The sequence below is a fragment of the Dermochelys coriacea genome, chromosome 9, assembly GCF_009764565.3.
Source record: "Dermochelys coriacea isolate rDerCor1 chromosome 9, rDerCor1.pri.v4, whole genome shotgun sequence".
Classification (NCBI taxonomy): Eukaryota; Metazoa; Chordata; order Testudines; family Dermochelyidae; genus Dermochelys; species Dermochelys coriacea.
The window spans coordinates 9,537,151-9,561,595 of NC_050076.1; the positions used below are offsets into that span (position 1 = coordinate 9,537,151).

General features: G+C 44.2%; 1 protein-coding gene across 1 annotated transcript in view; it reads left to right on the plus strand.

The window, feature by feature from the left end:
* MCF2L2 (MCF.2 cell line derived transforming sequence-like 2) overlaps positions 1-24,445 on the plus strand; it is a 306,265-nt gene that overhangs the window by 139,867 nt on the left and 141,953 nt on the right. Inside the window, exons 10-14 of the mRNA XM_038416040.2 lie at positions 1,249-1,363; positions 4,477-4,596; positions 6,248-6,439; positions 9,119-9,310; positions 9,741-9,918. Of these exons, the coding sequence (XP_038271968.1) occupies positions 1,249-1,363; positions 4,477-4,596; positions 6,248-6,439; positions 9,119-9,310; positions 9,741-9,918 (797 nt within the window). The remainder of the gene's footprint in view (positions 1-1,248; positions 1,364-4,476; positions 4,597-6,247; positions 6,440-9,118; positions 9,311-9,740; positions 9,919-24,445) is intronic.

A 24,445-nucleotide genomic window follows, 5' to 3' on the forward strand; every position in this document is an offset into this window, starting at 1 on the left:
TACTCCTTTTCTTTTTGCGAATACAGACTAACACGGCTGCTACTCTGAAACCTGTTCTGAGAGAGCGAGCCATAAGAGAGTCAAACTGTGCCTATGGGAAATATATCCAGCGTTCCTTCTGAGAGTGGATAGAACAGTGCATAGAACTTGTTTCCTTGTGTTTCAGTTTATCCTTCCGGTTACATTAAACACATAGGGACAAATCTTGGTTCCCACTGAAGCTTCTGGCAAAACTCCCTCTAACTTGCTTGCTGATTTGCCAATTGCTCTGTATAAGCTCTTTGTACCTTGGTTTGTAGCTGTTCTACCTCAGTGTCAGGGATTATTGTTTGAAGTCTCCTTTAGTGTGACCTTTAAACAACTGGTTTATGCTGGGCTGTGGGCAAAAGAAGGTTAGGGAATTTTCAATTGACTTCTGCTCACCTCTCAAGTTGTTAGTGTGGTCAACAACCAACCTTTGGAAATTACAGGCACTTGATGCAAAAGCCAAAAGAACAATAATATATAAGCAGAGCACATTGGTACTAGTCAAAGTTTCATGCTAAAACAGGGGGCAAATTGCACGCGTAGAGCATCAGTTGATTGCATCAGGGGAAGGAAGTTTTTCACACCGCTCCCCTCCTACAGCATTGCACAGCTGATCAACTATGTTAACCTATAGTACTTGCCTTAGGAATAGTTCACTGCCACAGGTAAGATATTGGACTTGATGGACCAGTCTGGAATGACAAGCTATAGGCGCCTACTTTAAATATTCTTTAAGTGAATGAGTGATATTTACACACTTTGCACAACGGTGGAATAAATTAACTTTGTTGAAGAATTAAGTGGAAACTAGGAGGGAGAGAGAATTCACCCCCAAGCCCATATGCTGTGCATGGAATAGCTCTGCAATTGCTACTCCAGCCCAGCAAGAGGGACTGCAGCCCCTGTGCATCACCTCTGTAAGGGTTTGTGGCCACTGAATCCATGTAGTCACAGACTCATTGGTCCCCTCCTCCTCCTCTGCCCACTGCGAAACTCCGTTCCACATTGCTTCTCCAGAATCAGCGTGAAGCCCAGCTCTGCCTCATATGTGTGGTGAAGAGTCCCCAACCTCTCCCTGGTTGTCTGCTCTGCTTTGAAGACACCTTCTGTAATCCCTAAACACCGGGCTGAATTTCACCTTCGCTGCATAACTAGCTCACTAAAAAATAACGCACTCATAAATATCAAGTGATTTTCACTCTCCAATTAATTTCTTAACAGGTTATTGGCTCAGTTGGATGAAACAGAAAAGGCTTTTGATCAATTTTGGTCCAAACATCACCTAAAACTGGAACAGTGCCTGCAGCTCCGACACTTTGAACATGATTTCAGAGAGGTATTTTACTTATTTCTTAAATATAGACTTTCTTTTCTCGTAAATCATCTCAAATGTTTCCAGATAGCTCTTCTAATCAGTGTATATTGTTCGTCAAAAAAAGACATCTTCATAATGAAATAGGAACCACATATTCTAAAATGAAACTCCAACCAGTTATCAAATGTCACATGGTATCTCAATAAGCCACAGTAAAAAAGGAAGAATTAGAATGAATCACTTCTTGGTAGAATTATTGGGTAGCCTCATGCAAAGTATTAGCATCTTGAAGGAATTGATGTTTGACAAGGAGCTGATCCAAAGCCCATTGAAATCCATAGAATTCTTTCTATGGACTTCAATAGGCTTTGAGTAAGGCCTTAATTGTACAACTAGAGGTGGATTAATGCAGAATGCTTAGGTTCCACGCCCTTAAATTTGAATAACCCCAACTCAGTAAGGCAACAAGAACAGAATGGCAGGTGGACTGTGTTGTGCATAGCTGGTTGCACTCCTCTGTCATGGCGTAGAGCAGCTTTTCCATTTAGAAAGTAGCTCAAAGGTTCAGTATTAGGTGGAGGACCAGAGCCCAGACAAGGGAGCAAAATGAATGCCTTGGCAGATGGGATAGATGTGTGGGGAGGAAGACTGTCTGAGAAACAGATGCTAGTATGGGAAGAAGAGTCAGTCCAAGGAAGGATGCAAGCATCTCTAGCAGGTACAGATGGGAGTAGACTATGTTTGCCTGTCCATTGTATATGACTTTTACCATTGAATCCAAGCCACTCATTAACCTGGTGCACTGAAAGAGGGGCTTCAGATCCCAGTTCAGCTAAAGCCTGCCACACTCCCCTGCTACATAAGCACACTGAAAATTATCGGAGTAGGATCATTAAAGACCCCAATAATCCTTTCAAATACCCGATCGATTTTAGGCTCGATCCATCTCTGCCAAATGTTGGCCATAGTCCAGGGTGGACATCGTCAGTTACCAGAGGCCTTCAGCCACAGATTGGACCAAGTGTGTGTGGACAGAGCGGGCAAGAAAACTTCTGTCAAAATTGTATTTTGATTAAAAAATGCTGAGGGGGAAGGAATGAGCAGGAAGCTACACCAGGCGATCCAAAAGAGCGTTTCGATCTGGCTAAGCCAGTAGAAGCCATGTACTAAGCAAGTCTCAAGTGGAAGCTGCTCCATCCTTTATAGGGTCCTCGTATGTATTCACTAAATGATTGAGTAACATGGTAATGCTGCACAGCCAACCGGCTAGTGTGTCTCCCACCATCCTCTACTGGAAGGACTAAGAATTGCTTAGTTTCTTTTTATCATAGGCCCTGGACTACTAACAACCAGGGCCATCCTTAAGCATAGGCGGCTGCGCAGGGCATCTGAAAATTTGGGGAACCCCTGGGTCTTAGTGTCCACCATTCTGCCTCTTCTTATCCCTGCTCTAATCTGACCCTTCCTGCAGGCTCCCACCACAGCTGGCTGCTGCAGTCTGGTGAGTCTTCCTCCGGAGGGGATCTGGTACTTAAAAGTAAAAAGAACAGGAGTACTTGTGGCACCTTAGAGACTAACAAATGCATTAGAGCATACGCTTTCATAAGCTAAAGCTCACTTCATCGGATGCATAGAATGGAACATATAGTAAGAAGGAATATATATACATACATATAAATTGGAAGTTGCCATACAAACTGTGAGAGGCTAATTAGTTAAGATGAGCTATTACCAGCAGGAGAAAAAAACTTTTGTAATCAAGATGGCTCATTTAGACAGTTGACAAGAAGGTGTGAGGATACTTTAGGGAAATAGATTCAATATGTGTAATGACCCAGTGTAGCAGCCGTGTTAGTCTGTATTCGCAAAAAGAAAAGGAGTACTTGTGGCACCTTAGAGACTAACAAATTTATTTAAGCATAAGCTTTCGTGAGCATCCGATGAAGTGAGCTGTAGCTCACGAAAGCTTATGCTCAAATAAATTTTGTTAGTCTCTAAGGTGCCACAAGTACTCCTTTTCTTTTTGTAATGACCCAGCCACTCCCAGTCTCTATTCAAACCCAAGTTAATGGTATCTAGTTTGCATATTAATTCAAGCTCAGCAGTTTCTCGTTGGAGTCTGTTTTTGAAGCTTTTCTGTTGCAAAATTGCCACCCTTAAATCTTTTACTGAGTGGCCAGAGAGGTTGAAGTGTTCTCCTACCATTTTTTTTTTTTAAGTGAAAAAGCCTACCAGACCTATTAGCACAACATTTAAACTGTTAAAGAGCCATTAAACTGGTAACAAAGCCATTTAAACAGGCATTTGCCAACCCCCAGGTATATACTGTCAGGGCTTGTCTACACCATGCAGCTTTTAGTGACAAGGCTGCGTCAACACTTTTTTCGGTACTTTGTTGGCACTTTTGCCAACAAAATACTTCCAGCCCCATGAACAGCGTTCGCTTTGTCGGCAGGAGAGTGCTCCTGCCGACAAAGCTGCGTTTGCATTGCCACTTGTATTGGCAAAACTTTTGTCTTTTGCTGGGGGGCTTTTTTAAGTACCCGTGAAAGACAAAAGTTTTGTCGACAACTTCGCAGTGTAGACAAGCCCTCAGTTTCTGAATTTACTGACAAAACCAGTTATGCATTACTGTAATATTTACTCAAAACATGTTAGTCTACAGGACCTTAGTTTAAAATCTGCTTTAAAAATATTTCATTAGTGTGAAGATTTCTGAAGATTATAAAATCACGTCTCTAAAAATTCCTTGTATAGATTTTTAGATGCACAATCTGAGGATTCATCTTTAGCCTTAAATGCTTGGATCTTCAGACATATAGTTTTTAAACTAAATCCTTCAAAAGACCACCTTTATCTAAAATACACATGTGAGCCTGGGCTGCCGTCGGTCAGAGGGCCACCAGTTTAATAATAATACTGGATAGGGCCCCATAAATCCTAAGGACAGCCCTGCTAGCAACTCATGAATTTTCTCCCTTACAGGGGCTGGTGCTTGTGGAGCAGGAGGATTGAGTTCTATCACTGCTGTCACCATGAAGTTCTGAGTGCCCATGGTGTGCAGCATAATGCCCGCCATAAAGTCCTAGGAGGCTATGGATGTTATAATCTGAGGCTATTTGTGTTTCTTGTAGGTAAAACTGGAACTGGATAATCTGATGGAAGCACAAGCTGGTTTCACGGATATTGGAGACAGTGTGACTCGAGTGGAGCACCTCCTAAAGGAACGGAAACAACTGGAAGAGAAAGGACAGGTTTGCACTTTACTGGACTTCATATTTCAGTTATTGTAGATTGCTACTATTAGTCACTTGTAGAACTTTGTCCACACACCACACTTACTGTTCTGTGAGACACCACCAGAAAATGCAGTTACATACTATTGAGCAGGTATGTTTACAAAGGGACATGAGCTCAGCCTTTTCAAGTTTGGATCCAGATGTCGACTAGTCCAATCTCCTAGGCTGTTAAGATCTGGTCCAAGATCAGTTTGATTTGGTCCATGATAAATATAGGAGCCACTTGCAAAATCTGCTTTTGGAATTCAAACACTGATAAAGCTCAGGAGGGTTTGGATCTGGAGTCTTGGTTCAAGTTGATCTCTTGGAACTTGTAAGCACAGGGTGAGCAAAGTTTGAAAGATTCTCCAGTTAGACATCTTTAAATGTTGTTTTACTAGAAGTCAGTATTGTCTGAGCAGCTATTTCCAGCAAGGGATTCAGCATGCATTAAACAACCTTTCTTTTCCTGATCTTTTGGCTTTATAATTCCGTCCGTCAGCTGTGATGATCAGTAGGTTTGCCATCATTAGGAAACATCAAACAAATGAATCAGTTAAATAACATCAAATTCACATGAACAGTTGCAAAAGCACAAGATGATTTGTGTCTAAAGCGTGCAGCTGAGATCCAGTAGACTTAGATTTTCTTCCCGGTTCTGCCCTGGAAGTAAATGAGTCCAAACTGGCATAGCTTGCACCTTCTTCCCACTCTCCTCGATGTGCAATTCATTATACCACATATAGTGGTGTACAATTTGCACCTCTTAAACATCACCTCTGAGCATAGCCCACTGAGTCTGAATTGGTGTAATGTACACAGTGAGGAGGGAGAAGACCTAAATCATAGGCGCCGACTCCGTGGGTGCTCCAGAGCTGGAGCACCCACAGAAAAAAAATGGTGGGTGTTTAGCACCCACCGGCAGCCCCCCCATCAGCACCTCCCCCTCCCCCCAGCACCACCTACCCGCTGGCAGCCCTGCAGATCAGCACTTCCCCCTCGCCCCAGCGCCTCCCGCTCACTGCAGTCAGCTGTTCTGGTAGCATGCAGGAGGCGCTGGGGGGAGGAGCGACGGCAGGGTGTGCTTGGGGAGAGGGAGGAATGGGGGTGGTAAGAGGCAGGGCAGGGGTGGAGTGGGGATGGGAAAAGGCAGGGCGGGGTGGGGCCTTGGGCGGAGCCGAGGAGCATCTCCTGGCACATTAGAAAGTCGGTGCCTATGGCAAAATTACGCCAACTGAGAGTCCCTTAGACTGACTTCTGGATGTAGCCTACAGAGTCAGCTACACATATGCAAGGCAATGGAAATAAGCCAGCTTCACAGATCATGAAGTCAGTCTTCAAGGCAGGTGTGAAACACAATACAAGGTGTCAGCCAAAAGAATGATTATGCTGGGTGACAGGACACCTGGCTTCTATTTCCAGCTCTGCCCCTGTGTGACTTCAGGGTCCTGTACTTATCTGTCTTTGTGAAGGGCTTTGAGGCCTGCAGGTGAAAGGTATATGTGCAAATTATTTAATGAACCAACCTGCAGCTCTAGGCTTCATCAGAAATTATAGAGGAGTCATCTAGACTAGGCTCATCTTTTAGGGTGTGATGGTTTTTCATTTCTTCTTGTTAATTGCGCAGGAACCTTTGGAAAAGGCCCAGGCACTAGCTCTGCATGGAGACCAGCTCATCCAAAACAACCATTATGCAGTCGATTCCATTAGGCCAAAGTGTGTTGAACTCAGGCGTATCTGTGATGACTTTACCAATGAGACCAAGAAGAAATACGATATTTTGGGAAAGTCCCTTGAGCTGCATAAGCAGTTAGACAAGGTGAGCAAGTCTTCCTATAGGAAAGTACTAGTAATGCTCCATGAAAAAATAATGGGTTAAGGGATCACATATTTGGGGTTAGATAAAAGCATGTTCACCATTTTCCCCCAATCAGCTACTAGGCACAGCTACGGGGAAATAGTTGTGGTATCCGCCTCAGAAAGGGGAGAGAGAATGGGTAGCATAAAAGAGAACAGTGGTTTCCATGAATTATACAGTTAGGAGGGTTAAAACTAGGACTTGAGATAAAATAAGAAGTCATCTAAACCTAAAACATGGACCAAGCCTCTGTTGGGGCTTGCCAATGATCAGTTCACCGCTCGTTACATTCTTTTATTTTCAAGCTTCTCTACACTTCCATGACCTGGCTTGGATGGGAAGCAGAAATGCTCAAATGCCATGAGAAAGTGACTGGTCTTGTGGTATTTTCAGCTGGATTTGAGGCAAGAATTACCAGAAAACCTATTTGTGAGATTTCTAGCCCAGCTTTACAGACCCAAGAGGTTTGGGGAGTTCAGATAAGGTTCAGTTCTCTATCTGGACTCATAGGTACTTATCCAAACTGAATGTTAAACAAAGTGAGACGGCACAAAGGAAACCCTCTGGCCTCCCTTACGAATCCATTTACTCTATCTTGTGCTAGTGCCAAGGGAAATTTGAAGCAAATACTGTAACCACCCTTACTATCTGGGCAGATTATTCTTAGTTCCTATGTTGGGCCAACAACCTCATTGAAGTCAGTGGGGTGTGACAGTGAATTGTGGCTTGCTGCTCTTTACATCTATAATATGGTGGGAGGTGAGGGTTCACAGGATGTGATCAGCACCTCACAGGATGGATCTGTAAATTTAGAGATTGTTTGCAGATCTGGGCTCAGGTACAGGGCACAGTTAATATACTTAAGGATATTCCTGTTTCCATTTGATGAGGACAGCTGTGATCAGATGAACTGACCACAATGCTGGGTGACAGACACCTGGCTTCTATTTCCAGCTCTGTCCCTGTGTGACTTTGGGGTCCTGTACTTATCTGCCTTTGTAAAGGGCTTTGAGGCCTGCAAGTGAAAGGTATATGTGCAAATTATTTACTGATTATTAATGGAACAAATTGCTATTGGTGATTGGGAACGCAGAAAAAGAAGATCTAGGCTTCATCCAGAAAAAGATTCCTGAGGAAAAGCTACAGACGTCTGTGCTGGGAACTTATCCAAGTCACTGCCTTCTGCTCAGTGCACTTTGTTTCTACCATGCCTTAGCCAATTACACATGGGTGTGGCAAGCCAAGATGCACCCTGGAGAAGTGCCAAGCACAAAAAGGCGCTGGGGCCTCACTGCGTGTGCGGCCATAATCATGTGCCCTGCAGAGTGGGAATATCTCTTGGAACTGAAGTGCATCGGGCGATTAAACACTGTGCTTGTCAAATCCAATCTGTTGTTTCATGGATGAATTGTTCTAAGTGAATGGAAATCCCTCAGCCAGCAGAGTCTACCTACTATATCAGCTATTTACTCTATTAACATAAATCACTATCAAGAAAAAATAGCTATCCTCTGTCTTACTTTACATACAAGCTGTGGGTTGGATCTTCCCACGTGCCCCACTTTATCAGCTCCCAGTATCAGGGTGTAACTGTGTTAGTCTGTATCTATAAAATACAACAAGGAGTTCGGTGGCACCTTAAAGACTAACAGACTAATCTGTTAGTCTTTAAGGTGCCACCGGACTCCTTGTTGTTTCAGCTACCAGTGACTCATCGGACAGAAGAGTATGTCTGGTTGCTTCAGGGTATTTTTCAAGTAACACAGAGTACAGTATAGCTACTCAGACAGAGATACAGTACACAATCTGATGTTTCAAGGAACGGTACAGTTAGCCTGTGAAGGTTTAGCTGTTGTCTTGAAACAGCGAGTTTATAATGCAAACATTTGACTCCCTCACTTTAAAATCAATTTGGCTTGCAACTTGGTGCACGACGTAAGCCCCAAGGCAGTTTCTTTTCTTTTGCACAATAACTTAGTGTTTTTGCCGCAGTAACGATAGGATGTTGGTTTTGTGACAGGAGACATCTGGCTATGTTGACAGTATTGCAGACATGTTTTGGGGTAGCTAGCTGAAAAAGAATCTATTTTTTAACGTTGTTCTGCTGTTTACAAAAATGGAAGGCCATTCAATTATTTTTTAAAATGAATTCATCATCAATAGTGCAATATTTTAAAGCCAGTAAGGAGAGAATCACAATTGAGTGTCAATTTATCCTCTGCCTAGCCTGTTCTGAAGGTGGATTGCTGAAGGAACTGTCCTGAGACCCCTCCAGTGAGTAGGCACAACAAAGTGGATTAATGATAGAATGACAGACACTAGACTTTCTTGCTTTTGTTTAAACTCAATACAGTGAGTCCAATTCTGTGCTGGCATGCAACTCCATTGAAGCACAGTGCTGAGTCAGTGGGGTTACACTGGGTCATCTTTGGCCCCATAGACCTTACTGTAGCACCTTGTTTTTAATGCACAGTGCATCTTGAGAACTGCTCACAGCCTTGACGCTGTTGTACAACATGGGCATGGTGGTGGTATTGAAGAGTGTTATTTCTGTTCAAATAGTGGGCAAGAAGCAGCAGCGTTGAAGCCTCAGACTGTGCCATTATTGCAAAGTCCTAATGGCTCTGTTTTCTTCTAAAGGCCAGGCAATGGTGTGAAGCTGGAATCTATCTCTTAGCATCTCAAGCTGTGGACAAGTGCCAATCACAAGAGGGAGCTGAAACTGCTCTGTGTGACATAGAGAAATTCCTGGGAACCGCTAAGGAATACCAGTTGTCTAACCCTAAGGAATTCTACAACCAGTTTGACATGATTCTAACCCCTGAAATAAAGGTAATGCTTGTTGAATTTTTACACTGCCAATTTAAACTTCCTACAAACCAGCAGTGAATTTCAAAATACACACTTCACATATTCTCTTAGAGCTTCAGTTCAGATGGAAATGTGAAAGGAGCTCTATGATAGCAAACTATTCACAAATGTGGACACTTGGGGCAATGGCCTTTCCTCATACGAGTAGTCCTTAATCACACAAAGAGTCCCTTCGGGGTAGTACCCCAAAGCCTGCGTCATTGATTGTGTAGAGGGAAGTACTCAATGGGAGTACAGTGCCTGCAGAGAGCAGCTGCTGCACTATTCTAAGACAGAATTCAGGGTGTGCTACTGCCTAATGCTGTTGTTCTGAGGTTGGGGTGCAAGGATCCCATCCTAGTGTTCTGTCCATCTGTGAATGACATCTACTCCACATCTGTTCTGCCTACAGGCCAATGCCCAAAAAGTTCTACAAAAACTAGAAGACGTGCAAGAAATGTTTGACAAGAGGCAAGTGAGTTTGAAGAAGCTGGCAGCCAAGCAGACTCGGCCGGTACAACCTGTCGCCCCGCATCCTGAGTCCTCCCCCAAGCGAGCATCACCTAAGAGCACCAGACCGGCACCATTAGGTAAGCCTCAGAGAGAAGATTTTCAGAGACACACCAATTCTATTCTCACAGTTCTGTTCAGTCCTATAACCAAAATGAAAGCTTACGCTTGAGATTCAGTGCAAGCATCATGAGCCCAAGCTTCAGAGTCAGATGTGAAATATTCATGCACATGCAGAGGTAGGTAAGGGCAAATCAGGTTATGGATCTACCAAGGAAACTTCCAACTCCCTAGGGTGACCAGACAGCAAATGTGAAAAATCAGTTCAAGAGATGGGGGGGAGTAATAGGAGCCTATATAAGAAAAAGACCCCAAAATCGGGACTGTCCCTATAAAATCGGGACATCTTGTCACCCTACAACTCCCTGTCAGAGGGCAGGGTTACCTCACACTGCACTCCATGTGGCACACAATCCTCACATGCTCCAGTGGCAAGTTCAACATCATGTGTTTTATTTACAACATGCTAAACAAGTGCTTGTTCCCCACAGCCTATGGCTTTTACCTTCTCCCAGACCTAGAGGAGAAGGTGGGAGAGCTCTCATCTCCCTGAGATCCTGAGCTTCTCTGGGCTTCCCTATCAGCCTACCCCTCTCTTATCTCTTCCTGTCTCCCTTTCAACTGATGAGCTGAGTCCACTTAGATTCATAGATACTAAGGTCAGAAGGGAGCATTATGATCATCTAGTCGGACCTCTTGCACAATGCAGGCCACAGAATCTCACCCACCCACTCCTGTGAAAAACCTCTCACCTATGTTTGAGCTATTGAAGTCCTCAAATCGTGGTTTAAAGACTTCAAGGAGAAAAGAATCCTCCAGCAAGTGATCCATGCACCATGCTACAGAGGAAGGCGAAAAACCTCCAGGGCCTCTTCCAGTCTGCCCTGGGGAAAAATTCCTTCCCGACTCCAAATATGGTGATCAGCTAAACCCTGAGCATATGGGCAAGATTCACCAGCCAGATTTAATAATTTTATTAAGATAATGTTAAAGTAAAAAGAAAACGGTACAGAGTTTAGGCATAGAAGTTTCTGGTTATCATGGAATAAGGTACAGATAATCCAGGGGTGCGAAATTCAGTTTAGGAAAGGGTGGCATAAGGAATACATAATCTGCAATCTCCCCGATTGGGGGTAAAAATTTAACGGGTCAAAGTACAGACATTGAGATATGGGGGTATGTTGTCCATATAATGGCTATGTTCAGGTGTGGAGTATAATGAGCAGATGCCATGATGAGGATGAATCTACCCTCATTTGGTGGGATTTAATGTTCAGTGAGTTTATAGTTCCAGTTCATATGGTCCAATGAAAAAAGTCTCTCAGTCCCTTTCCCATGGTTGATGCACGATGTTGTACCGGCTCACACCTCCTGGTACTGTCGGTGGCCGGTGATGTGTTCAATGTAGATGTTCCTGGACCACCGGATTGTGTCCAAGCCCATGAACCACCGCATGAGCCGTGTGTACCGTCAACCGATCCCACAGGTCCGCAGCACATGCTCCTTGCAGGGATCCCAAGCACCCAAGGCTCCGACAATCAGGGCATCCATCTGCACCTCGTAGCCCTTCGCTCTCAGGGTGTCGGCCAGGGGGGCGTAGTTTTCCAGCTTACGAGCTCGGGATTCGCGGAAGACGGGGGTCCTGTTCTCGAAGGAGACCGTGATGTCGATGAGGATGATCTTTTTCTGGTCCTCATCAGTGACTACCACATCAGGTCGCAACTGGCTGTCCGTCCCGGGGATGGTGGAGTTCACGGCGACCTCCCCCAGGCACGGTGCGATGGCTTTCACCAGGTGATTCTGGATGGGTTGTGGTGCAGCTGCCAGGCTCTGGAGTGGGGCTTGCAGCTGCACAGGACGTGGGGCAGGGTCTCGTTGTAGTAGCCGTACTTCCTGCAACGCTTGTCTCAGTTCCCGTGGTGGATGGCTCCGTTGAGCGGGACGCAGTTGAGCCGGGCGCGGTGGATGAACCGCCAGTCGGCAAAACGGGTGAAGCTGCCCCCAGCGAGGAAGTGGTTGCTGGCGTCCCACTTGCTGGTCAGTTCGAAGACTTTACCCTGGTCTGGTTTATGCTTCAGGGTTTCCATGTACAGCAAGTGGATGGCCGCCTTCAGGGTCCTCTCCAGCATGCCCCTGGTGCTCGGGGTGACGATGGTGTTGTCGTCGGACCTGATCTGCGGTACCAGGACTCCCAGCTCCTGGCGCTCCTCGCACCACTCCCGGTGGCAGCCGATGCGGTTCCTCAGCCGACGCATGGCATTGTGAGCGCCGGACCACAGTGAAGCAATGTCGCCACCGTCCTGACCAAATTTGCCATCCAGAGAACTGCTCAGGAATCTGGCAGTGACTTGGTTGGAGCGGGCTCTGCCATTCCGCTTCTTTGTTGCGTCATGGAGGGTGTTTGCTGCGATGTTCCTTACCATGGCGTCGGGACACGTCAGCAGGTGGAAGGCGTGGGTGATCACCGCGATGTCACACAGGTCACCTATGCGGGGGACATTGGCACCACCATGCCTGTGGGCGATATAGACCAGTTCGTTGCTGGCCCTCTGGGGAAGGAACAGCCACTTCTTCACCAGTTGCCGGACAATCTTGTCTGCCTTGTTGAGGGATACCTTCACCACGACAGATCCCTTTAGGATGAAAGAGATGTGGGGGATCAGGAAGGTGTTCAGGGCGTTAATCTTCTGCCACGGTGTTAGCAGGGAGGCGTTGATCTTGGCGGCATCCTCCAAGATCTCCTGGATGGTGTCCTCGAGTGTCTGACGGACACGGAAACCCATCGGCTTCCCGAGGTGCCAGTATGCCTGCCCCTCTGCCAGGGAGATGATGGGCTCGCCCTGGATCTGGAACCCTGTCGCCTGCACTGAGTCCCTTTTGCTGCCGTCGATGTGGAGAGATGCGCACTTCTTTGCACTGAAGCGGAGCCTCATCCAATCAGCAGCTCGACTGGTGGCATCTAGCATACGTTGGAGGTTCTCTGGGTCATCCGCGTAAGCCAGGACGCTCACCCTCTCACCATGGAAGTTGAAGCCATCTGTGTCATTGGAGATCACTCGCAGCAATGGCTCCATGGCGAGGTTAAAGATGATGGGGCTGAGGGGACAGCCCTGCTTAACTCCGCTCCAGATCGGGATCTCGGCGGTCTCCCCTTCGACTGAGCGAATGGTGGTGCTGCATCCCTCGTACACCTCTCGGCTCACACGGAGGAAGTTCTCTGGCATCCCAAACTCCTGGAGTGTGGCAAAGATGTGGTGGGGGGGCATGGATCCAAAGGCATTAGCCAGGTCAAGCTATGCTACCGTGTACTGCCTCCGTGCCCTTCTGGCCTTTTTGATGGTGGTTTGGAGGACAAGTTGTGTTCATAGCAGCCCTCACAGGACATGAAGCCTTTCTGGGTGGAGCTGATGGCTCCCCTGCTCACTGACCATTCCGTGATCCTTGACGCCAGGCAGCTGGCATTACTACAGAAAATTCTTTACTGGGTAACTCAGATCCCACCCCATTTAATATCCCATCACAGGCCATTAGGCCTATTTACCATGAATATTTAAAGATCAATTAATTACCAAAATCATGTTATCCCATCATACCATTCCTCCATAAACTTATTGAGTAGAACCTTAAAGCCAGATAGATCTTTTGCCCCCACTGCTTCCCTTGGAAGGCTATTCCAAAACTTCACTCCTCTGATGGTTAGAAACCTTCGTCTAATTTCTAGTCTAAACTTCCCAATGACCGGTTTATATCCATTTGTTCTTGTGTCCACATTGGTACTGAGCTTAAATAATTCCTCTCTCTCTCCGGTATTTAGCCCTCTGATATATTTATAGAGAGCAATCATATCTCCCCTCAACCTTCTTTTAGTTAGGCTAAACAAGCCAAGCTCCTTGAGTCTCCTTTCATAAGACAAGTTTTCCATTCCTCGGATCATCCTAGTAGCCCTTCTCTATTATTATCTATACTATTCTCTAATAGTACCTATTCCAGTTTGAATTCATTCTTCTTAAACATGAGAGACCAGAACTGCACACAGTATTCCACATAAGATCTCACCAGTGCCTTGTATAATGGTACTAAAACCTCCTTATCTCTACTGGAAATACCTCTCCTGATGCATCCCAAGACTGCATTAGCTTTTTTCACGGCCAAATCACATTGGCGGCTCATAGTCATCCTATGATCAACCAATACTCCAAGGTCCTTCTCCTCCTCCATTAATTCTAATTGATGCGTCCCCAGCTTATAACTAAAATTCTTGTTATTTATCCCTAAATGCATAACCTTACACTTCTCACTATTAAATTTCATCCTATTACTATTACTCCAGTTTACAAGGTCATCCAGATCCTCCTGTATGATATCCCAGTCCTTCTCTAAATTGGCAATATCTCCCAGCTTTGTGTCATCCACAAACTTTATTAGCACACTCCCACTTTTTGTGCCGAGGTCAGTAATAAAAAGATTAAATAAAATTGGTCCCAAAACGGATCCTTGAGGAACTCCAGTGGTAATCTCCCTCCAGCCTGTCAGTTCACCTTTTAGTAGGACCCGTTGTAGTCTCCCCTTTAACCAATTCCTTATCCACCTTTCAATTTTCATATTGATCCCCATCTTTTCCAATTTAACTAATAATTCCCCATGTGGCACGGTATCAAACGCCTTACTGAAATCTAGGTAAATTAGATCCACTATGTTTCCTTTGTATAAAAAATCTGTTACTTTCTCAAAGAAGGAGATCAGGTTGGTTTGGTATGATCTACTTTTTGTAAAACCATGTTGTATTTTGTCCCATTTACCATTGACTTCAATGTCCTTAACTACTTTCTCCTTCAAAATTTTTTCCAGGACCTTGCATACTACAGATGTCAAACTAACTGGCCTGTAGTTACCTGGATCACTTTTTTTTTCCTTTCTTAAAAATAGGAACTATATTAGCAATTCTCCAATCATACGGTACAACCCCTGAGTTTATAGATTCATTAAAAATTCTTGCTAATGGGCTTGCAATTTCGGGTGCCAATTCCTTTAATATTCTTGGATGAATATTATCTGGGCCCCCCGATTTAGTCCCATTAAACTGTTTGAGTTTTGCTTCTACCTCAGATATGGTAATATCTACCTCCATATCCTCATTCCCATTTGTCATGCTACCATTATCACTAAGATCCTCTTTAGCCTTATTCAAGACTGAGACAAAGTATTTGTTTAGATATTGGGCCATGCCTAGATTATCCTTGACCTCCACTCCATCCTCAGTGTTTAGCGGTACCACTTCTTCTTTCTTTGTTTTCTTCTTATTTATATGGCTATAGAACCTTTTACTATTGGTTTTAATTCCCTTTGGAAGGTCCAACTCTACTTGACTTTTAGCCTGTCTCATTTTATCCCTACGTGTTCTGACCTCAATAAGGTAGCTTTCCTTGCTGATCCCTCCCATCTTCCACTCCCTGTATGCTTTCTGTTTTTTCTTAATCACCTCTCTGAGATGCTTGCTCATCCAGCTTGGTCTACAACTCCTGCTTATGAATTTTTTCCTCTTTCTTGGGATGCAGGCTTCCAATAGCTTCTGCAGCTTTGATTTAAAGTAATTCCAGGCATCCTCTGCCTTTAGATCCATAAATTCTTCAGTCCAATCCACTTCCCTAACTAATTTCCTTAATTTTTGAAAGTCAGCCCTTTTGAAATCAAAAACCCTAGTTGCAGATTTATTTTTGTTAATCCTTCAGTTCAGTTTGAACTGAATTAGCTCATGATCACTTGAACCAGGATTATCCCCTACAACCATTTCTTCTATGAGGTCCTCACTACTCACCAAAACCAAATCTAAAATGGCATCCCCTCTAGTCGGTTCAGCAACTACTTGATGAAGGAATCCATCAGCTATCGCATCTAGGAAAATCTGAGCCCTATTATCGTTACTAGCACTCGTCCTCCAGTCTATATCTGGGAAGTTAAAGTCTCCCACGATCATGCAGTTTCCATTAGTATTTACTTTATTAAAAACATTAAAAAGGGCTCTATCCATATCCAAATTAGATCCTGGCGTTCTATAGCACACCCTAAGCACTATCCCAGGGGAGGCTCTAATAGTTTTCTTTCCCAATGTAATTTTTGCCCAGACGAACTCTGTCTTATCCATTCCATTACTTCTTATTTCTTTACATTCTACCTCTTCATTGATATACAATGCTACTCCACCACCTTTACCTTTATTTCGGTCTTTCCTAAACAGCACATACCCTTCAATACCTGTAGTCCAGTCATGACTACTATTCCATCATGTTTCTGTTATCCCTATAATACCTGGTTTCACTTCCTGTACCAGTAACTCTAGTTCCTCCATTTTGTTACCTAGGTTCCTCGCATTGGTGTACAAACATCTTAATTTTTGCTGTTTGGCCTTGCTCACATTCTGTACCCTATTAGGCACGGTCATTCTACAGCCAGTATAACCTATTCGACTGGTATCCACGCTGCCCTTCCTCCTTATATACATTCTCCGACCCACGGCTGTATCCTTTCTTACTTCATTTTCTTCCCTCTCAATGCTAAAATCCGGTGTGGAGATTACCTGGATATCTCCCAACCATCTCCCCCAAATTCCTTGTTTAAAGCTCTCTTAATCAGTTGTGCCAGCCTCCACCCTAGAATTCTATTTCCTTCCCTACTCAGATGAAGATCATCACCTGGTACTTAATCAATTATCTCACCACTTTGGCTCACATGGGGACACTTACCAAGTGCACAGAGCAATGAGTCAGTCTTAAATTATTCTCACTCTGGCACTCTCCGCATTCCTGGAAAGTTTCTTTCTTTTAGTTAAGCCTCCACCAGGGATGGTCTGTCCCTCAGAGGGACTCATCTTCTACTCTTTATTCTTCCTTCCAAGTAACCACAGATGTCTAATTGTTCACTGAGTGTGTGCAAATTATTCACATGCATTTCTGCTTGTAAAATTGGTTGTAAATTCTTAGCTTTAAAATCACACTATCCCAGAGTCAGACAATGCAAACAACCTTAACTCCTGTGCATCGCTCACATGGAGTATTTTCTACTCCTGTTTCTTCTGTATAATCCTCTACTCCTCATCTGGGGTGGACCTTGAATAGTTACCTTGAGGTAAAAACTACCTCTGCCTTGTCTCCACTAGGATCTGCAGTGAGGGAGCTGACTCGAGTTAGCTATCTTGATTAAAAAGAGCAAAGGTATGTTTTTTGTTTGTTTGTTTGTTTTTTGCAGTGAAGGCATAGCTTAAGTCAACTCAAAATAGCTTAGTTTGTGTCTCATACGACCCTCTTTTGAACAGAGCCAGCCTTTGGGCCCTTTAAAGAGGAACCTCACTATCTTATAAAAATGAAATCTTAGCCCTGGTCTACACTAGGGGCAGGGGATCGATCTAAGTTACGCAACTTCAGCTATGTGAATTAGGTAGCTGAAGTCGATCGTACTTAGATCGACTTACCGTGGTGTCTTCACGGCAGTGAGTCGACTGTTGCTGCTTCCCCGTCGACTCTGCCTGTGCCTCTTTGGTGGTGGTGGAGTACAGGAGTCGACGGGAGAGCGCTCAGGGATCGATTTATCGCGTTTAGACTAGACATGATAAATCAATCCCCGCCGGATCGATCGCTGGCCGCTGATCTGGCGGGTAGTGAAGACATACCCTAAGTCTTTAGCAAAGAGCCTTAAAAGTGTAAATTAAGGATTGGTGTACACTACAGAGGTAAGTCAATGTAAGGCAGCTTACGTCAACCTAATTATGGCAGCATACACGTTACAGACTGGCTCCCACTGATGTAAGTGCCCTACTCCACCTCCACGAGAGGCGTAGGGTTTATGTTGGTGGAGTTAGGGTGACGCAGTGTCCGTGTAGACCACTGCATTACTTACATTGGCTGTTGGCTGTCATTTTTGTCAATTTCACCGCTAGGTGCTGGAGCCGTGAAATTAACAAGAAAGCTGGGCTGTAACCAGGGCAGATGGGGAGCTCCAGCTAGAGCCGGCTGCTCCTGGGTTCCCCATTCCCAGCTAGGCTGGCACTTGGAGCCCAGCTGCCCTCCAGCTCCCGGCTCCCAGCCCAGCTGTTTTCCAGGCTCCCCACTCCCGGCTGGCAGACGGGCTGCTGCCTGGAGGCTCCTGGCTTCCCGCTTCTTGTTCTTCAGCTGTACTGAGGATTCCCACTGGGAGCCTGGCTGTGACGGAGAGTGGGGAGGGGAGAGTCTGGGGTGAGGGGGCAGCCAGGCTTCTGGCAGCAGGGAGCTGAGATCCTGGGGAGGCAGTGGGAGCGGGGAGCCAGGAGCCTCCAGGCAGGCTTCTTGTGGGGAGAATATAGCTCCTGGATATAGCCGTAGGCAATTGACAAGAATGAGAGCCAACAGCCAATGTAAGTAATGCAGTGACTACAACACTGCATCACCCTAATTCCACCAGCATAAGCCCTACGCCTCTGGTGGAGGTGCAGTTATTATGTTGCTGTAGTAGGGCACTTACGTCAGCCGGAGGCAGTCTGTAGTGTGTACGCTGACATAATTAGGTTGGGGTAAGCTGCCTTATCAACCTAACTCTGTAGTGTAGACCAAGATGCAATTTTACTCCCTCCCTATCAGCACCTTATAGTCATTTCCACAGATTAGATTTACTAGACCCACTAAATCAACTGCCGATGCATCGATCGCCATGCGTTGAACCCTCGGTAATTGTAGACAAAAGCCTAATAATGTTTCAACAGATAAGCCTGACAGGTCAAACCAAAGATTGATATTCAATGATTTATTGGTAAGGCAAATAATTAATACTGATGCTCTGTCTCTAAATAGTACTGACTCAGAGTGGGTGCCATAAAAATAAAAACTTGCCCATGTAGCAGTATTTGACTTTCTGCAGTATTTCCTGGACTTGGAAAAGGAAATACCACAGTTAAACTACCCTGGCCAGAAAGTGACAATTTAGTTTTTAAAATGGTACCATCTTCTCCAACAATTGCTCAATGTAGAAAATGTCATTCATTGGATTTCTGAACTGACTTTCATCTCAGAATCCCAGAACGCTTCACCAACATTACAACATCCCTGTTAGTTAGGTATCATTGACTCCTTTGAGCACAGAGAAGTTAAATCACTCATTCAAGTTTACACGGTGAGTCTGTGGTAGAACTGAGAATAGAACAGAGACGTTTTGACTCCTGAGCCTTCAACTGCCTTGAAGACAAGAACATAAGAATGGCCATACTAAGTCAGACCAATGGTCCATCTAACCCGGTATCCAGTTTGCTGCCAGATGCTTCAGAGGCAATGAACAGAGCAATTATCAAGTTATCTATCCCCTGTTGTCCATTCCCAGCTTCTGACAGTTGGAGGTTTAGAGACACCCAGAGCATGGGATTGCATCCCTGACCTTCTTGACTAATAATCATTGATGGACCTATTCTCCATGAATTTATCTAATTCTTTTTTGAACCCAGTTATGCTTTTGGCCTTCACAACATCCCCTAGCAATGAGTTCCACAGGTTGATTGTGCATTGTGTGAAGAAGTACTTCTTTATGCTTGTTTTAAGCCTGCTGCCTATTAATTTCATTGGGTGACCTCTGGTTCTTTTGTTATGTGAAGGGGTAAACAACACTTCCTGATTCACTTTCTCCACACCAGTCATGATGTTATAGACCTCTCTCATATCCCCCCTCCGTTGTCTTTTTCTAAGATGAACAGACCCAGTCTTTTTAATCTCTCCTCATATAGAAGTTGTCTAGACCCCTAATAATTTTTGTTGGCACTTCTCTGTATTTTTTCCAATTATAACAACTTTTTTGAGATGGCACAACTAGAATTGCATGCAGTAGTCAAGGTGTGGGCATACCATGGATTTATGTAGTGGAATTATGATATTTTCTGTCTTATTATCTATCCCTTTCCTAATGGTTTATATCATTGTTAGCTTTTTGGACTGCTACTGTACATTGAGCAGATGTTTTCAGAGAACTATCCCTGATGACTCCAAGATCTCTTTCTTGAGTGGTAATAGCTAATTTAGACCTCCTCATTTTGGGGATTATGTTTTCCAATATGCGTTACTTTGCACTTATCAGCATTGTTTTTTTGTTGCCCAGTCACCCAGAGTTATGAGATCCCCCTGTAACTCTTCGCAGTCAGTTTCAGATTTAACTATCCTGAGTAATTTTGTATCATCTGCAAATTTTGCCACCTTACTGATTACCCCCTTTTCCAGATCATTTATGAATATATTTAACAGCACTGGTATCAGTACAGAGCCCTGAAGGATCCCGCTATTTATTTCTCTCCACAGTGAAAACTGCCCATTTATTCCAACCTTTTGTTTCCTATCTTTTAACCAGTTAATGATCCATGAGAACATCTTCCCTCTTATCCCATGACTGCTTACTTTGCTTAAGAGCCTTTGGGGTGGGACCATGTCAAAGGCTTTCTGAAAGTCAAAGTACACTATATCCACTGGATTCTCCTTGTCCACATGCTTGTTGACCCCTTCAAAGAATTCCAATAGATTGGTGAGTCATGATTTCCCTTTACAAAAGCTGGGTTGACTTTTTTCCCTACATATCACGGTCATCTGTGTGTCTGATAATTCTGTTTTTACTATAGTTTCATCCAGTTTGCCTGGTACTGAAGTTAGGCTTAGTGGCCTATAATTGCAAGGGTCACCTCTGGAGTGTTTTTAAAAAAACAGCATTACATTAGGTATCCTCCAGTTATCTGGTACAGAGGCTGATTTAAGCGATAGGTTACATATCACAATGAATAGTTCTGCAATTTCATATTTGAGTTGCTTCAGAACTCTTGGGTGAATCCCATCTGGTCCTGGTGATTGATTACTGTTTATCAATCTGTTCCAAAACTGCCTCCATCGACACCTCAATCTGGGACAGTTCCTCAGACTCATCACCTAAAAAGAATGGCTCCAGTGTGGGATCTCCCTCAGCTGTCCTCTCTTGGGCTTTCTCTAACATCCTTTCTACATATTAAAAGGATCAGTACTACCAGGCACATTACTTCAAATGTAGGTCTTTTTTCTTTAAGCCAATATAATAGCTGACTGTTTTTCTCTGAATTAATGGTCCAACGATCTGATCTATGTGGGCAGACCCATGCAGCTCTGTGAAGTTCAGCTCAAGTCAGTGAGGGTTCATGGGATCACATTGCAGGGATGGGGCCTTGGTACAGGAAGGATTTATTGAGCACCAACTGGGGAAGAAGGAAGAGAGGCTGCCAGTGCTGTTTATGGCAGATATTGTAACTCATCGTTGTTTGAGGCACCTGAATCTTCCTGATCACAGGCAAAGCAGATTATGTCAACAGGAAGCTACTGCATTCATAGATATAATTTCTATGCAAATAAGGAGGCAGGTGAATAAATAAGATGTGAGTAATAGCTGTTGAGAGCCTGAAAGTAAGGCTTGTCTGCTATAGCCTGCATATCCAACTAGACCACAGAAGTGCCACACGGTATCTATTATCTGAGTTCCCCTGTGCAGGGGCAAAAAAATCCAGAGATGTTTTTCACCTGCCAACTCTCTGGAAAGATAGTCCCTGTTTCCAGAGCAAAATGTTGACCATGTTCCCCACTCTGATTCTCCAAGGAAAGGGACAAAAGGTGAAATTCACCCAATGCAGAAAGCTCAAAGAAAGGGCATAAGTGGTGGTGCTGGGGGTCATTCATGAAATGCTCCTGGGAATTTTGTGACATTTCCCCCATATACGCACACACTCCTAACTTCTGGGGGCTGTTGGCAGGAGACATAGCTTAGGGCAGCCTTCAGGAGAGGGTAAAGCATGGACAGGTGGCTCAAAACTGCCTCCCCAACCCCCCCCCCATGGACTTGCGCCAAGTATTGCTCCGCTGGACTGCAGAATCAGGGACAAAATCTTAATATTTAAATTCATACCCTCTTTCATTCTGAAAAAAGAAAAGGAGTACTTGTGGCACCTTAGAGACTAACAAATTTATTAGAGCATAAGCTTTCGTGAGCTACAGCTCACTTCATCGGATGCATCGAAAGCTTATGCTCTAATAAATTTGTTAGTCTCTAAGGTGCCACAAGTACTCCTTTTCTTTTTGCGAATACAGACTAACACGGCTGCTACTCTGAAACCTTTCATTCTGAAGGATCTCATTTCACAAATTGATCTACCAACTATACGTGGGCATCGGGCTGGCCCAAACGCCTGTACCTACTTAATAAAACAATAAAAACAATGAGTGGAATGGACATGATGTTCACTACAAAAACATGTCTGGTCCTCTTGTTCTTGAGGGAGAGGTTTGCCTGTGGAAATTTGCTCACGCTTTATTTATAGACCAACCTCAAGGAGGCAACAGCCCTTTGGGTGGTCACTTCAGACAGATTTCCCTGTAAATCTTTTTGAGTTTTCTATTTTAATGCTACATAAAAATACATGTTACTCTGAGATTAGCTCAGTTTACTCCCCATTGAGGTTAACTTCCATTGAGGGTTTCACGGGAGTTACTGAGGGAAGAATTCATCCCTGCATGCATGTTGGGAAGAAAGAGATGCAACCTGACAAGAAAATTAATGGGCTCATTCTGTGCTCCAATTAATTCAATTTCTGAGATGCCAATATGTAGGGTAAATTTTTGCTGGCTGCACTGCAGCGTTTGATGGAATTCCGGTAAATAGAGGACCAGATCCTCGGCTGATGTAAACTAGCATAGGGCTAGTATGGTCAAGCTGTTGCGATCAATCTGGCACACCAATTGTAAAGCACTTTGGGAAGGAACCTACTGAGCTACAAAGTATTATAGGTGGAACTGTTAGTGCCGTCCACAGTTAATGTTGCCCGATCCTTCCCATTATAAGACCCTATTTTCAGTTGCTTATAACGCTGCTAAACTTCAAACATTTGGGCTGAAGTTTTCCCTACAGGGTGTCTGCTTCATGCTAAATTATTTTGGAAAGTTTTAACAAAAAGGGTTTGGCCATTTCCTGAATGAGATTCAGGGAAGATATATTGGTTTGCCCAGGTTAAAACAATTCTTACAACCATTTAGTTGAGAAGCTCAGGCAACTCTGCACTTTGGATCAAGGGCTTGAAATTAGGCAAGAGGCATGCCCGGACATTCGGGAAGTGCTTTGTGCGCTTCCTGTTTTTAAAAAATGTCCAAAATTTGTCTACAAGTTATAAGCCTTTGAAAAAAATCTCAGTTTACACCCATTCAGCAGAGACTTTCTAGAATTGGCAGTTGAATTCTCCTAAAATTGTATTCCTTCATGCAAGTGAGTTTCACAGATATTTGCTGACAAAGTGCGTGTCATCCTCCTTTGGTGAAACGTATAGAGGACAACAGCCTACTACTGCTACCAGTTGTTCTGCCATTTGAGCTAACAAAGTATGTGCAATGGGCCTAAATGTTCCAACCAACCAAGGTCCTATGTGGGTGTAAATGTGATTCCATATGATAGAATATTTTGTTTTTTTCAGTTTGCTTTTTTAAAAACCTAAGAACCTACACACAAAACACTACATTAGAAGAACGTTACAATGTTGCAAAGTCAAGCACTCAAAAATTAGGAAATGCCATCATTAAGGTTGCCTGTGCTTTTGAACATATAGAGTATGATATAATTCTAGGTTTCAGAGTAGCAGCCGTGTTAGTCTGTATTCGCAAAAAGAAAAGGAGTACTTGTGGCACCTTAGAGACTAACAAATTTATTAGAGCATAAGCTTTCGTGAGCTACAGCTCACTTCATCGGATGCACTTGGTGGAAAAAACAGAGGAGAGATTTATATACACACACACAGAGAACATGAAACAATGGGTTTATCATACACACTGTAAGGAGAGTGATCACTTAAGATAAGTCATCACCAACAGCGGGGGGGGGGGAAGGAGGAAAACCTTTCATGGTGACAAGCAGGTAGGCTAATTCCAGCAGTTAACAAGAATATCAGAGGAACAGTGGGGGGTGGGGTGGGAGGGAGAAATACCATGGGGAAATAGTTTTACTTTGTGTAATGACTCATCCATTCCCAGTCTCTATTCAAGCCTAAGTTAATTGTATCCAGTTTGCAAATTAATTCCAATTCAGCAGTCTCTCCTTGGAGTCTGTTTTTGAAGCTTTTTTGTTGAAGTATAGCCACTCTTAGGTCTGTGATCGAGTGACCAGAGAGATTGAAGTGTTCTCCAACTGGTTTTTGAATGTTATAATTCTTGACGTCTGATTTGTGTCCATTCATTCTTTTACGTAGAGACTGTCCAGTTTGGCCAATGTACATGGCAGAGGGGCATTGCTGGCACATGATGGCATATATCACATTGGTAGATGCGCAGGTGAACGAGCCTCTGATAGTGTGGCTGATGTGATTAGGCCCTATGATGGTATCCCCTGAATAGATATGTGGACAGAGTTGGCAACGGGCTTTGTTGCAAGGATAGGTTCCTGGTTTAGTGGTTCTGTTGTGTGGTGTGTGGTTGCTGGTGAGTATTTGCTTCAGATTGGGGGGCTGTCTGTAAGCAAGGACTGGTCTGTCTCCCAAGATCTGAGAGAGCGATGGCT